The following is an 11,466-nucleotide window of genomic DNA, read 5'->3' on the forward strand; positions in this document are numbered from 1 at the left end:
CAACCTTCCTGGACATGGCCGCAAGAGGAAAATTGACCCCAGATTGAACGGAAGCACCGCACTTAGAGAAACATAAAAAAGCCTGACTGTGGTTTGTTAAAGTGCATGTAGACAAGTCTCACTACTTCTGGGAGAATGTCCTTTGGACAGATGAGACAAGATTAGAGCTTTTTAATAAGTCACATCAGCTCTATGTTCGCAGAAGAAAAAAAATGAAGCTTTGAAAGAGTAGGACACTGGCGGCTCAGTTATGTTATGGGCTTGTTTTACTGAGTCTGGCACAGTGTGCCTTGAATCTGTGCAGGGCACAATGAAATCAGAAGATTATCTAAGTATTCTGGAGTGAAAAATATTGCCCAGCGTCCAAGAGCTTTGTCAGGCAGGTCATGGCTCCTCCAACAGGATAATGACCCAAAACACACATCTGAAAGCACCCAAGAATGGAGTAGAAAAAAACATTGGCTTGTTCTGAAGTGGCCTGTTATGAGTCCTGATCTTAATCCAATTGAGCATCTATAGAAAAAGTCACAGTTGGTAGAAGGCATCCATCAAACCTGAGAGAACTGGAACAGTTTGCTGAAGAAAAGTGGAATGAACTACCAGTTTGTTAGTGTAGAAGTCTCAGTAAGAGCTACAGGAGGTGCTTGATTACAGTTATTGCCTTAAAAAGGTGTGTTACGAAATCTTACGTTTAACGTTACTGCCATTTTGTTGTCAGGATTGTGCATCATTTCATTCAATAAAGAGATATTGAAGAGGGAAAACTAAGCCATGCAAGCTATCTTGCAAACTGCAGCTCATTAACTCAGTTGCTAACAGGAAAATACATCAACACAGTTTATCCAAGAGCAGTGACTCAGGTCTAAAAAACATGCTCTTGTGGAGCGGTTTATATTCAGACAGAGCAGGATTAAATAAAACTGGATGGTGCAACACAGCTAATAGCCTGAGATAGCTTCCTCTATTTAGGACTTCACATCTCTCCATCATTCCCTTAAAGGTCAGCACTATCAAGACAACTTGTCAAAGTTCCCTCCAGTGTGAATCCATTGATTATCAATGCACTGATTCCACTGAAATTAATTAATTGCACTGCAAAATTTAGCAGTTTTGAATGCTGGTGTTGCTGAGCCTTTAAAGTTATCTCAAGAATTTCTGAATAACTTAAATCTTCTTCACCATCATCATCTGTAGCAGACAAACAGGGGCCAGTTCAGGACCAATTTTTAATGTTGGAGGTAGATTTAGTCCATGTGAATGATTATTATGACTTCTTTTTGTGTAATATGTGAATATGTATGTTTAGTGTTGCTTTTGTTAAAATACAGACTGTGTACTGCACTGTCCTTTTGTCTCTTTCTTTCAGGATGGTGGTTGTTATGGTGACCTGTTTTGTAAAGCCTTGAAAACATACAACATGCTGTGCTTTGGCATCTATCGGTTACGAGACGCACATCTAAACACACAAAGCCAGTGTACCAAACGGTGAGTACAGACCTAATGAGTCCTTGAAATTATACAGTCAAAATTGGGATCCACAAATAAAATAAGGCTTTGTAAAATAAAAAAAAGACTTATACTGATACTATATTTAGAACTACCCCCACATCTGTTGTTCCCTCTCTCCTCTAGGTATGTCATAACCAATCCACCATATGCATTTGAGCTGGTGCCCTCAGACCTGATATTCTGCCTGATGCAGTTTGACCACAACGCCGGCCAGTCTCGAACCAGCCTCTCCCACTCCTCCCATTCATCCCATTCCTCCAGCAAAAAGAGCTCCTCTGTCCACTCTATCCCAACCACCAACCGCACCAACCGCACCAAAAGCAGGGACTCACGAGACAAACAAAAGTATGTGCCCCTCTAAAGCTCTCTGACTTTCTATGTCCGTGAACAGTGCCTGCCAACAGTGTTGTCCTTTGTGTCCTTTTGCAGGGTTCAGACAGACAGTAACATGTCTGGCTGGCAATGTGTGTATGTTTGTCTGAATGTGTACGTATGTGTTATTTTTATGTCTTAGTATGCATTCAATAACACCATGTAATATGGAACAGTTGCCCCTTGAGCAGGGCCAATCCATGGCAAAGGACAAAGTAAGCAACCATAAAGGGCTTCTGTCTTTCCTGGGGGACCCCACACACTGAGGTTTTTTTTTTTCCATTCATTGGTTGTTCCTGTGGTTGTGAATTTTCCATTCTTGTACATTTTTTATGCCAAGAATGACATTACACTTTTACCAGGGCTGTGAATAATTCCATAATTCTTGTTTGTCATGATTTAAGAGACTTTTTCTTGATTTTCACTATGGGACACATTTTTGATATTTAGAAATCCATCCAAAAGCCATCTGCAGTTAAAAGCAAGATATCTGAACAACATTTTCCTTACAGTAAACTTTGAGACAAATACACATGTAGACAGGGCCAATGCAGTGTTTGTTTCTACAGTGATGAATTCTGTCTGTTTCCAATGAGCTACTGACCTTGTTTTGATCCTGGTTTTATTGAATTTATTTTAAATCATACCTAAGGTTTATTGAGGTTCACCTAGATCACCGTCTCCACCATCACTATCATTTAAACTGTCCTTGCTGACTTCACTGTAGTGCTCTTACCTGCACACACAGGGCCAACTCCAAAAAGGGATTAAAACCAATGTGAGATGATGCCATCTTGGTTAAAATGTGAAGGAAGGGCCCTAAAAGCCAAATAAAGTACTTTTTATATGTTTGATATGGGCCAACACAATGTATAATAGGGCAGAATATATCCCCTGAGAGTAGGAATTAGCAAACATTTCAAACCCTTTAGCTGTAATTATACTTGTGTTAACAACTCTCACCTCTGTGATATAGTCACTGAGTCCCTCAACCTTAAAGCATTCCAAGTTTTGCTCTGTTGAAACTTGTGTTTGTTTTGTTTGAATAAAAGCTGAACCTTATTGTACTTGAACTGCACTTAAAATGACATGTCTTAAAAGTTCATATTTTGTCATGTCTATGAAATACTGAACATCATGTCCTCTTAATGCCTGTTTGTTTCCATTAACATTCAAATGCTATACTTTTACTATATGGGGTATTAATTATGTCAAGATATCTGCAAGCAGCAAATGTTACACTTATCAATAAAGCTACACCACCATTATAATTATATTGTCTTCACATGTGAATGTTACATCTCAGTGTTATTTTATATTTGCTGAGCTCTTTTTCAAGGCATTTTAGTGAATGTTTGCCTACCTAACAACATGGTTATTCTTACTTGGTTTGATTACCAGTAATTACATTTTAGACTTATAATAAGCAAGTGCACATGTTTCAACATTCTGTAAGAACCTGCCCCAGTGTGTGCTGAAGGCCAATAAAGCAAACAGAATTACATCATCTGCAAAAAAGGCAGAGATTATATCCATAAGTCAACAAACCAGACTCTCAGATCACACTTGAACCCCCTGACAAGTAAGCCTGAAAAAACCTCCTTCAGCTTGCTGACTTTCATCACTACTAGTGTACAGCAGCAGGCTTTTGAGTTGCCACTGCAACAACAGCCAATGACCCTCTGGCCGCAACTCTGGGGAGGCATTTTTGTGACAGATGGTTTGGACATGGTCTCCAAAATTGTCTGGTCAGACACTGTGGGAGGGCTCTTCAGCCAGAAAGCCCTGGTTCACCATCACTTTGCGTGTACGTTTAAACCATCTCATTGTCGGGGAAATGAGAGAATCCAACCACAATCCAGCATGCTATGTTGACAATGGTTGGCCATACAATAGCATAATAAATTGAAATTACCTAACTCGTTTCAGTGTTCAAGGAGCCAAAGTATTCCCAGACAGGATGTAGGTTTGAGTTGATGAGCATTACTGTCTGTCATCATGTGTATTTAAATTACAAATATTACAAATATTTAAATGTTTCCTGTTGTTAACATATTTAGAGGATTTTGCAGAATTGGCAGAGGTATGCATTCTCCATGTACTTTTTAACATACTATTGCTTCTATGAGAAAATATTCACACTCTATTATAATATGATATTCTTTGATGTTCTTTAAAAAAGAATGAATGAGCACATGTTACGTTTTCAGAGCTGCTGAATGAACACTACAGGCCTTCTATGGTTAGTAATCTGTGCCAAAAAAAGCTGCACAAATTCATTTACATTGCACATTTTAGAGAAAAACATTTATTTTCAACATGAAATTGCTGAGGCCTCTTGTTTTGTGCTGATACCAAGATACATTATATAACACATTTGGTTATGTTAGCTGCATGTTGCTCATTGGGTTCTAAATTACATCTGAAACATGGACATCATCCCCCAACTGTTTTGGCAATAGGCATGGATACAGTATGGCTGCTTGATGCGTGCTACAGTGGCAATATGCATAATAATGGCACTTAAAGATTTTCTGACATGATCCATGTTCTGTTTTTCTTTACTTTTTGTTGAGTTGTTTGGTTGCACCCCACTGATTAACCTACTCTACATCCATAATGAGAGCATCTGCTGTTTTTATGCCTCTGATCATCACACTGTGCAGTTTCTGTTATTAATGGTCATATTAGTATTTCCCATTTAGCTTACATTTAGTGTACTACTTTCTTTTTCCAAAGTGCAACAAGGATGAATAGAGTGGGCCAAGGTATGGAAGTGAATGATTATGCATGATGTTAAATAATGCATCGAACACGGTCATGTCCTTGCTGACATTTTGGCCTCTGAATGAAAGCCAAGTAGTTTGATGTTCCCAAATGGCTGCATCAGGAGCGCATGGTTATGACCTATGCGGTACCTCTCACTGTAGGTTTAACTGTGTGTTTGCAGCTGAATGGTTTGATGCTACTTCTACTTTATTCTGTATCACGTCATGTTTGATGTTTTATTATTGGCAACATGTGTCTGCTGGCATATGTGTTAATGTACTGTAGCACCACAGCCTCAAGTCATGTTGATGAAAATGCATGACTGTGGACATTGCCAACTGGATGAATCACTAGTGATTTACACTGCCAGACTACTTATCTCCTTCTATAACAAAAGAAAGTCGCATCAAGCCAAAAAGCCTGAAACCCCTCAAAAAGATTAAAAAAAAAAAAAAAAAAACACCTCATGTATGAATTGTGAAGTTAAAAGTATTAACTTCTAATTTAGTACAGTGAAGTATGAAAACAGATTTTGTTGAAGTGTTGACCTGCATGTCTGCTGACCCAACAAAACAGCATGCTTCAATGGCAGTCTGGTACATATATGAGTGACATAACAGAGGTGAAAACAGGGACAAGGGGACATTGAATGACACTCATCTGCCATTAAAACTCCACCTCAGAGCTTATTTTTATCATGTCAGAATTTCTTTCTACACCATCACTTCAAACGATAACTTTTAAAATGTACAGTGTCCTCCCAATGTTCTGTGTGTTCTTAAAACACAAACAAAACAAACTGGTGACACTGAAATTGTAATTGATATCCATGTAGCATTAACTGTCTCATGTCCCTCCTCTTTGTCTCTATATGATTTTGGCTCTTTCTCAGAAAAGACATGGTTTACAGATGAGCCAGAGAATACCCACCTGAGGACCATACAGATCAAGCCTGTGAATACTCTCGCCGTCAACCAAGTCAGTCAGTGTAAATCCACAAGCAGCTTGATTCCACCCATCAGAGAAGCAGAAGACGAGTGCTGAGCTACGAAACCATGCCGACACCTGGACGCTTGGACTCCCAGAAGATTTATCGTGTAGGTGTCGGACTGGGACTCAGGACATCCTCTCATCTGCAAACATAAATCATCAGTTGACGTTAGATGAGGCGAACACGAACTGCTTTCCTCAGTCACCGTTGCAGCAAGCTTATTGTACAAGCAGTCATACATAAAAATATTCATAAAGACAATCATAGTCAAGTGTCGCAACCACTCAGCTATTAGTTTGCACAGCTAATCTTTAGTGGTGACCAGACTCCATGACTTTTTTTGTTCCATTTTGGGGAATGAGGGTCACTTGAAGGAGACGAGCGATGTAAAAATACTATTACTAAAAGAGGTTATTATTATGATTACTGGATCAAATTTTGCAATTGTAAAAGTTGCCTTTTTAGCTGTCGATGAACAACTACTACTATTACTGCATTTACTTTACCCAGTGCTGCAGAGTTATTCTGTACAGTATGTTCAAATGTGTATTTTACATCCAGCTGCGACCCCACCACAATGGCATTGTTAGTGACTGACTCTCAGTGATTCCTTTGCCATTTGGAGCTAATTCACAACATTTGTGACAGTTACAATGGCCAGTGTCCATGTGTAAATGGCATTTGGCTCCAGCCTTATCTCTATCCATTTATATTTGTCTTATCTTTGCCTTTTTGAGTCGTTTGTTATAAATGTGTTCATGTCACCGTTTGGTTGGAATGTCCAAAAATCCCAGAAATCTTACTGAGAAAAGCTTTTAAGTATCTGAAAAGTTGCTCCAGGTGTAAAACATTTTTAATGGTAATAGCCTAATATGATAGAGCTGTTTTGTTGGCAACATTATAACATAACCAAAAATCTTTAACATGGCAGAGTTATTCATTTACTTATGATACCATAGACAGTAAAGCCAAAATCTATGATATAGCATGGCGCCATATTATAAGTCTTTAAGTGAGCTGAATATGAAAGCCACATATCGCATGAAGTGGGCATCTTTAAGTCCTCCTTTGGCTGTAAGCACTGCCTGACACAGGATTGTCTTGGAGGCCATTAAGCGCTTGTATGTACTCCATGACCAATCTTAATGCCATAATGAGACATGTTCATGCTTTTTGTAGATACACGAAAAAAAAACAGCTCTATCATAAAAAGTGGTTTTGGCTATTTATGTGTTCTGATTGAGTTTTGTTGGTAAACCATCTTGGTGATTGATTACGTATCTGATGAAGCATCTTTCATTTGTTTCAGTTTGTAAGAGTTTGTAACCACATGAGGCCAGAATACAGAGCTAAGAATCGTTATCAATCATGTCTTATTTGAATAACAACATAGCTATATTGGCACTGTTGTCACTTTACTTAAAAAAAAAAAAAAAAAAAAAGAAAAAAGAAAAAAAAAAAAAGCAATTTATAAAATCCCTAATCTACAGAAGATACGCCACATTTAAGCCAAGGATTCACGTTGGATGTAAAAAGAGAGAGGTTGTGACATTTTTACTGGCACTGGAACATCCAAGCCATCCATCCCTCAGTGCCAGTAATGTGCCAGGCAGTGCTGAAGCCAGCGGAGGACTCCAGAAGACCCACTGCTGCGAAAAGAGGCTTCTAGTTTAGCTGGATTTAAGCAAAATTTACTTTTGCTGTGAAACTGAGAAATGTACTTTCCTCTTTGCTTTCCATCTAGCCAGCTCAGAGACCATTTCTTAAGATGAGGTTTTAATTCCCTGGAGAAAAAAAAAAAAAAGAACTGTAGTAAATAATTTGAAAAGTCTTAAAACTACTTTTAAATGATCCATCATCAATAGCAGAGCCTGATATCAATTCATTTTATGTACTCTTCGAAGAAATCTGTAAAGCTTAATGTAAACTATTTCTTTCTAGTGTGTTCTTGTTTGAGAGATGTTTGTTTGCCAGTACCTGTGGGGTTGACAGACATTCGGCATTGCAGTCTAGTTTGTATTATTTTGTGCATTTTTCTTTTAGCACATCGACTTGTGGATACAATGACAGTGCTAAGTTGATATTTCTGACTATGTCATAATATCAGATAATAAATACAGTTTATTGTCTTGTACAAATAGGCTTGTACATAAATTGTACATGATTTCATTTTGTATTTTCACAAATTAAAAGCTGATGTATTGTGTTCTACAGTATGTCAGGTCTTTCATTTTCTCAGACGCATGAAAACAAGACTATACAGCAGCTCTAGGCTACATTTTACACATTTGTCTGTCAAAGAGGGATTTTATATATAAAATCTTCTTCTGTGATGACGACAGGAGGCACTTGCTGACAACCAGACATCATGTGACATGGGACACCTCGTTGCACCCTCGGGATAATGGCTGATAAAAACACTCTCCACATTCTCACCTTGGGGATGGAGAGGGCCCATCATGTTGCTTGTTAACGATTTTACACACCATGGCACTGTGGGAGACGGTCAGCATGCCAATAATATTTATAGTCTAACACCTCGCACAGAGGCCTCTGATTTCCCTGATCCTCCTGCCAGCTGCAGCATCAGCTCTTTGAAAGAAACACATGTAGCTACCTCATTGATTACAATATATATATCAACTATTAGAAGAGCTATATTCACTTCATGGACTTTAAATAAAGGTTCTATGCAGTGATTTAATTAATTTAGTTCACATCATATTACTTGTTTCTGCTTACAAAAAATAACAGGGTAAGTAAAATCTCTCGGGGTCGTTAAAGTATACACATGGACACACATACACACAAAACCACGATTCCCCCTTTAAAGACAACTCTTGCCCAGCTGCACAGACTTGGCTGGTGATAATAGTTTCCATGACAATGCGGCACTCCAAGTGCATCAATGCCAGCCTGGATAAACAGTGATCCTTTACCAAAACAAGGGGGTCATTACGGCAGCTTGTCAAATCAATGTTGAGAGTGTCCTGGCTGATTAAGGCGTCCCCTCTCAGTCCTGACACAGTGTCAATACTGGCTGGCCTGTGGCGGCACACTCCCATGATTGGACTGAAATGCCTATCAGTCAGGCAGCTGAGCTGGACTAATGATTCCCTGTGCTGCCTATTAGAGGGACATGACAATTTAATCCTGTGGGCCAGGCAAGGAAAAACTGACCTTGGTGCTTTATATTGAGGCTGAGGTAAATTGACAAGAGCAGATAAATCTTTACCCTGGGCTATTAACAGAATTAAAGAACAACAACAAAGGCAGAAGGTCCTCTCTTTTTTGTTGTGTCTGCCCGGCCTTTCCAAACCCTATTCTGTATAATCCCTAAAACTTGAAAATAATCTGTCAAAAAAACAGCTGTAAAATATTACTGCATCATTAAAACTTCTGTATTTGTATTTCAAAAAAACATTCTCACTCAGCACTGGTGCGACTGATAAAATGCTTAGAACAACAAGAGTCAAATAAAAGCCATAGGTTAAATTCTTCTATACTTTCCCATCAAGTTGGAATATTAAAAGTGGATATAGCTTGAAGCTCAAGGTTTTTCAGATGTTCAAAGCCCCGGGGCAAGGTATATTGCCTCGGACATCTATCTTAAGGCTATGAGAACATTGTCTACATGGTTGGAAAAAGGCCATGTGTTTACACAGATGTTTCAAGCTTTTAGCACACAGATCTTCCTGTAGCGAGCTGCACCACCATCTTTTGTGCCAAGGGCCATATACATTTTGCATTAGTTTACCCTTTGATACAGAAATAAAGGAGGGCAGGAGAGCTCCAAGGTTTGCACGCAGTGTTTAAAACAAAGTATTCTCGGCACTGCCACTTGAATATTTCCATGAATCTGATCTAAATTGAGGAAAACTTTGCTGTTACCGTTTCCGTCACTACAGCTTTTCTTTTTTTATAGTTGTTGCGAGGTGACCTGTGCACACAGAGAAACATTGTGCCTCTGCAAATTTCTACAAGAGAACCAACAAAAAACTAATTTCATCCCTGTTGTAAGGATAGATCACCGGCACTGGGAGGCAATTTGCCTGTAAGGCACAGTTGCTGCACTGACCCTTTATGTTCCCTGTAAAGGTCAACATTTCCTTTTCTTTTGTTTTACTCCATGCATGCATAAATCAAAGCTCCTGGCTATTTTCATGCTGAAGTGGGAAATACCACTCATCAAAAACTAAATCTAACCTGTATTATCATAGAACATATTGACGTGAATATAAAATAAAATACCATTTGTAGGTGTCAAGTACAAATGTTTTGAATTTTTATGGGTTGTTTTGAGGATTAAATGCTCTAACTTGTTTCAACGCCAGCAAGGAGATTTTTCCTGATTTTAAATTATAATTTGACACATTCACCTCACCTTCTCTTTTGCCTCTGTGCAGAGAAATTAGCAGTAACAAACAGCAAACAGATGGCAGTATCCCATAACATCACTTCTCAGCCCAAGTTGTAAACATGATTTACAATTTGCAAGATATTATTTACTGTGATTCACGTTTCTGTCAGCACCACACTGGAGGTTAATAGAAATGCCAACATGCTCGCTGATTTACTTAGTAAAATTTTCATCCCAAGGTTCAGGTTCAGAAGATTGGAGTCAGAGAGAGTTACAGGATTCATGCATTATGCAGAAGAAGCTGACACGACCTTCAGCCATCACAGTCTTCTCTATATATCACACTGGGCTTGACCCTCCCAAGGCCAGAAGGAGCATTTGATATATTTAACCACTACTGCCATTAAATTACTCACAATCTTTATGAGTTGTAGCCATTTTATACAGCTAGCAACATGGAGGCAATATAATTTTGATTAAAAGTGGTTTTACACTTTGTATTTGCTTTTTACCGCGGGTGATGCTTCAGCAATAAGGAAGACATTCGTAAGTCAAAGGCAAACTAAATCAAGAAATAAATCTACTGCATGGCCCTTCTGATTTTTATGCCTCACATTATGGCTTCGCCATATGCCGGCCATATGTAGAAATAAAGAGAAAAATCTGCTCCTGCTGTTTGATATCGAACACATCATAAAATGATAGGAAATAAAGTGCTGTTTTAGAGTGTGAGGTCCATTTTAATATAATTGGCTTTGGAATTATTTATGACATTAATTGCCACATTATCGACTGGCTGTCAGCTCCTTGGGCTTGCAGTCCATTCTTCTTCACAAAGAGCACTAGCTCAGCCTAAAGTAGACTGACAAGCTAATTATACCATCTTCCCTCTCCATGATAAATGTCACTAATGTGAATGTGGCCCAGAAATAAGACTCCTCAGCTACCTAACCGCAAAAAGTCTTCCTCTCCAGTGAGGATCTTTAGATAGGGACGCTTCACTCCGCATCATTTCCTCCTGAATCAAGTTATTTCAAAGAATTCAAACCCCAAATTGTGAAATTGCTCTTGTTAGGTTATGTGTATTATCTACTGAGCATTCAGACACACTTGAATCCACACCCGTATGCTTCATCAGAAGTGCTTGCTGGATGATTGAATGGCTCCACCCACTGACACCTCACCGACATCAGATTGAGGGGAGGTTGTGTCCGACAATTTCTTCTGTCTATTTCAAAAACCGATGATCTTCCATTCACACCAACTTCAGGCAGTGATTGGCCGACAGAAGTAAGAAGGGACTGCTCTTGCCGCTTTACCTCTCTTTTTTTGTTTGTCACACAACCATTTCTGGAACTTTCTGTATGAACAACCGAGTGCAACACCATGAGTGTCTTCCAGGAGAAAGTGGCTGAAAATGTGCGTTATCATCCCCATATCTAAAGGATATTGTGACAGGCTTTTC

The 11,466-nt window shown here is 38.9% G+C and overlaps 1 protein-coding gene across 12 annotated transcripts in view; it reads left to right on the forward strand.

The window, feature by feature from the left end:
* Positions 1–7,857, forward strand: part of LOC139608757 (calcium-activated potassium channel subunit alpha-1a) — an 85,976-nt gene extending 78,119 nt beyond the window's left edge. For 7 of the 12 annotated variants that reach the window (XM_071462805.1, XM_071462806.1, XM_071462809.1 and 4 more), the window contains 4 exons: positions 1,367–1,485; positions 1,633–1,854; positions 4,621–4,649; positions 5,543–7,857. In XM_071462805.1, coding sequence (XP_071318906.1) covers positions 1,367–1,485; positions 1,633–1,854; positions 4,621–4,649; positions 5,543–5,694 — 522 coding nt within the window. In that variant the 3' untranslated portion in view covers positions 5,695–7,857. The remainder of the gene's footprint in view (positions 1–1,366; positions 1,486–1,632; positions 1,855–4,620; positions 4,650–5,542) is intronic. The other 5 variants (XM_071462808.1, XM_071462816.1, XM_071462811.1 and 2 more) reach the window with 1 other exon arrangement.
* The last annotated feature ends 3,609 nt before the right edge of the window (positions 7,858–11,466 follow it).

This window comes from Trachinotus anak, unplaced genomic scaffold (assembly GCF_046630095.1).
Source record: "Trachinotus anak isolate AG129_WGS33_773 ecotype Australia unplaced genomic scaffold, CSIRO_AGI_Tana_v1 ptg000025l, whole genome shotgun sequence".
In the NCBI taxonomy this organism is placed as follows: domain Eukaryota; kingdom Metazoa; phylum Chordata; class Actinopteri; order Carangiformes; family Carangidae; genus Trachinotus; species Trachinotus anak.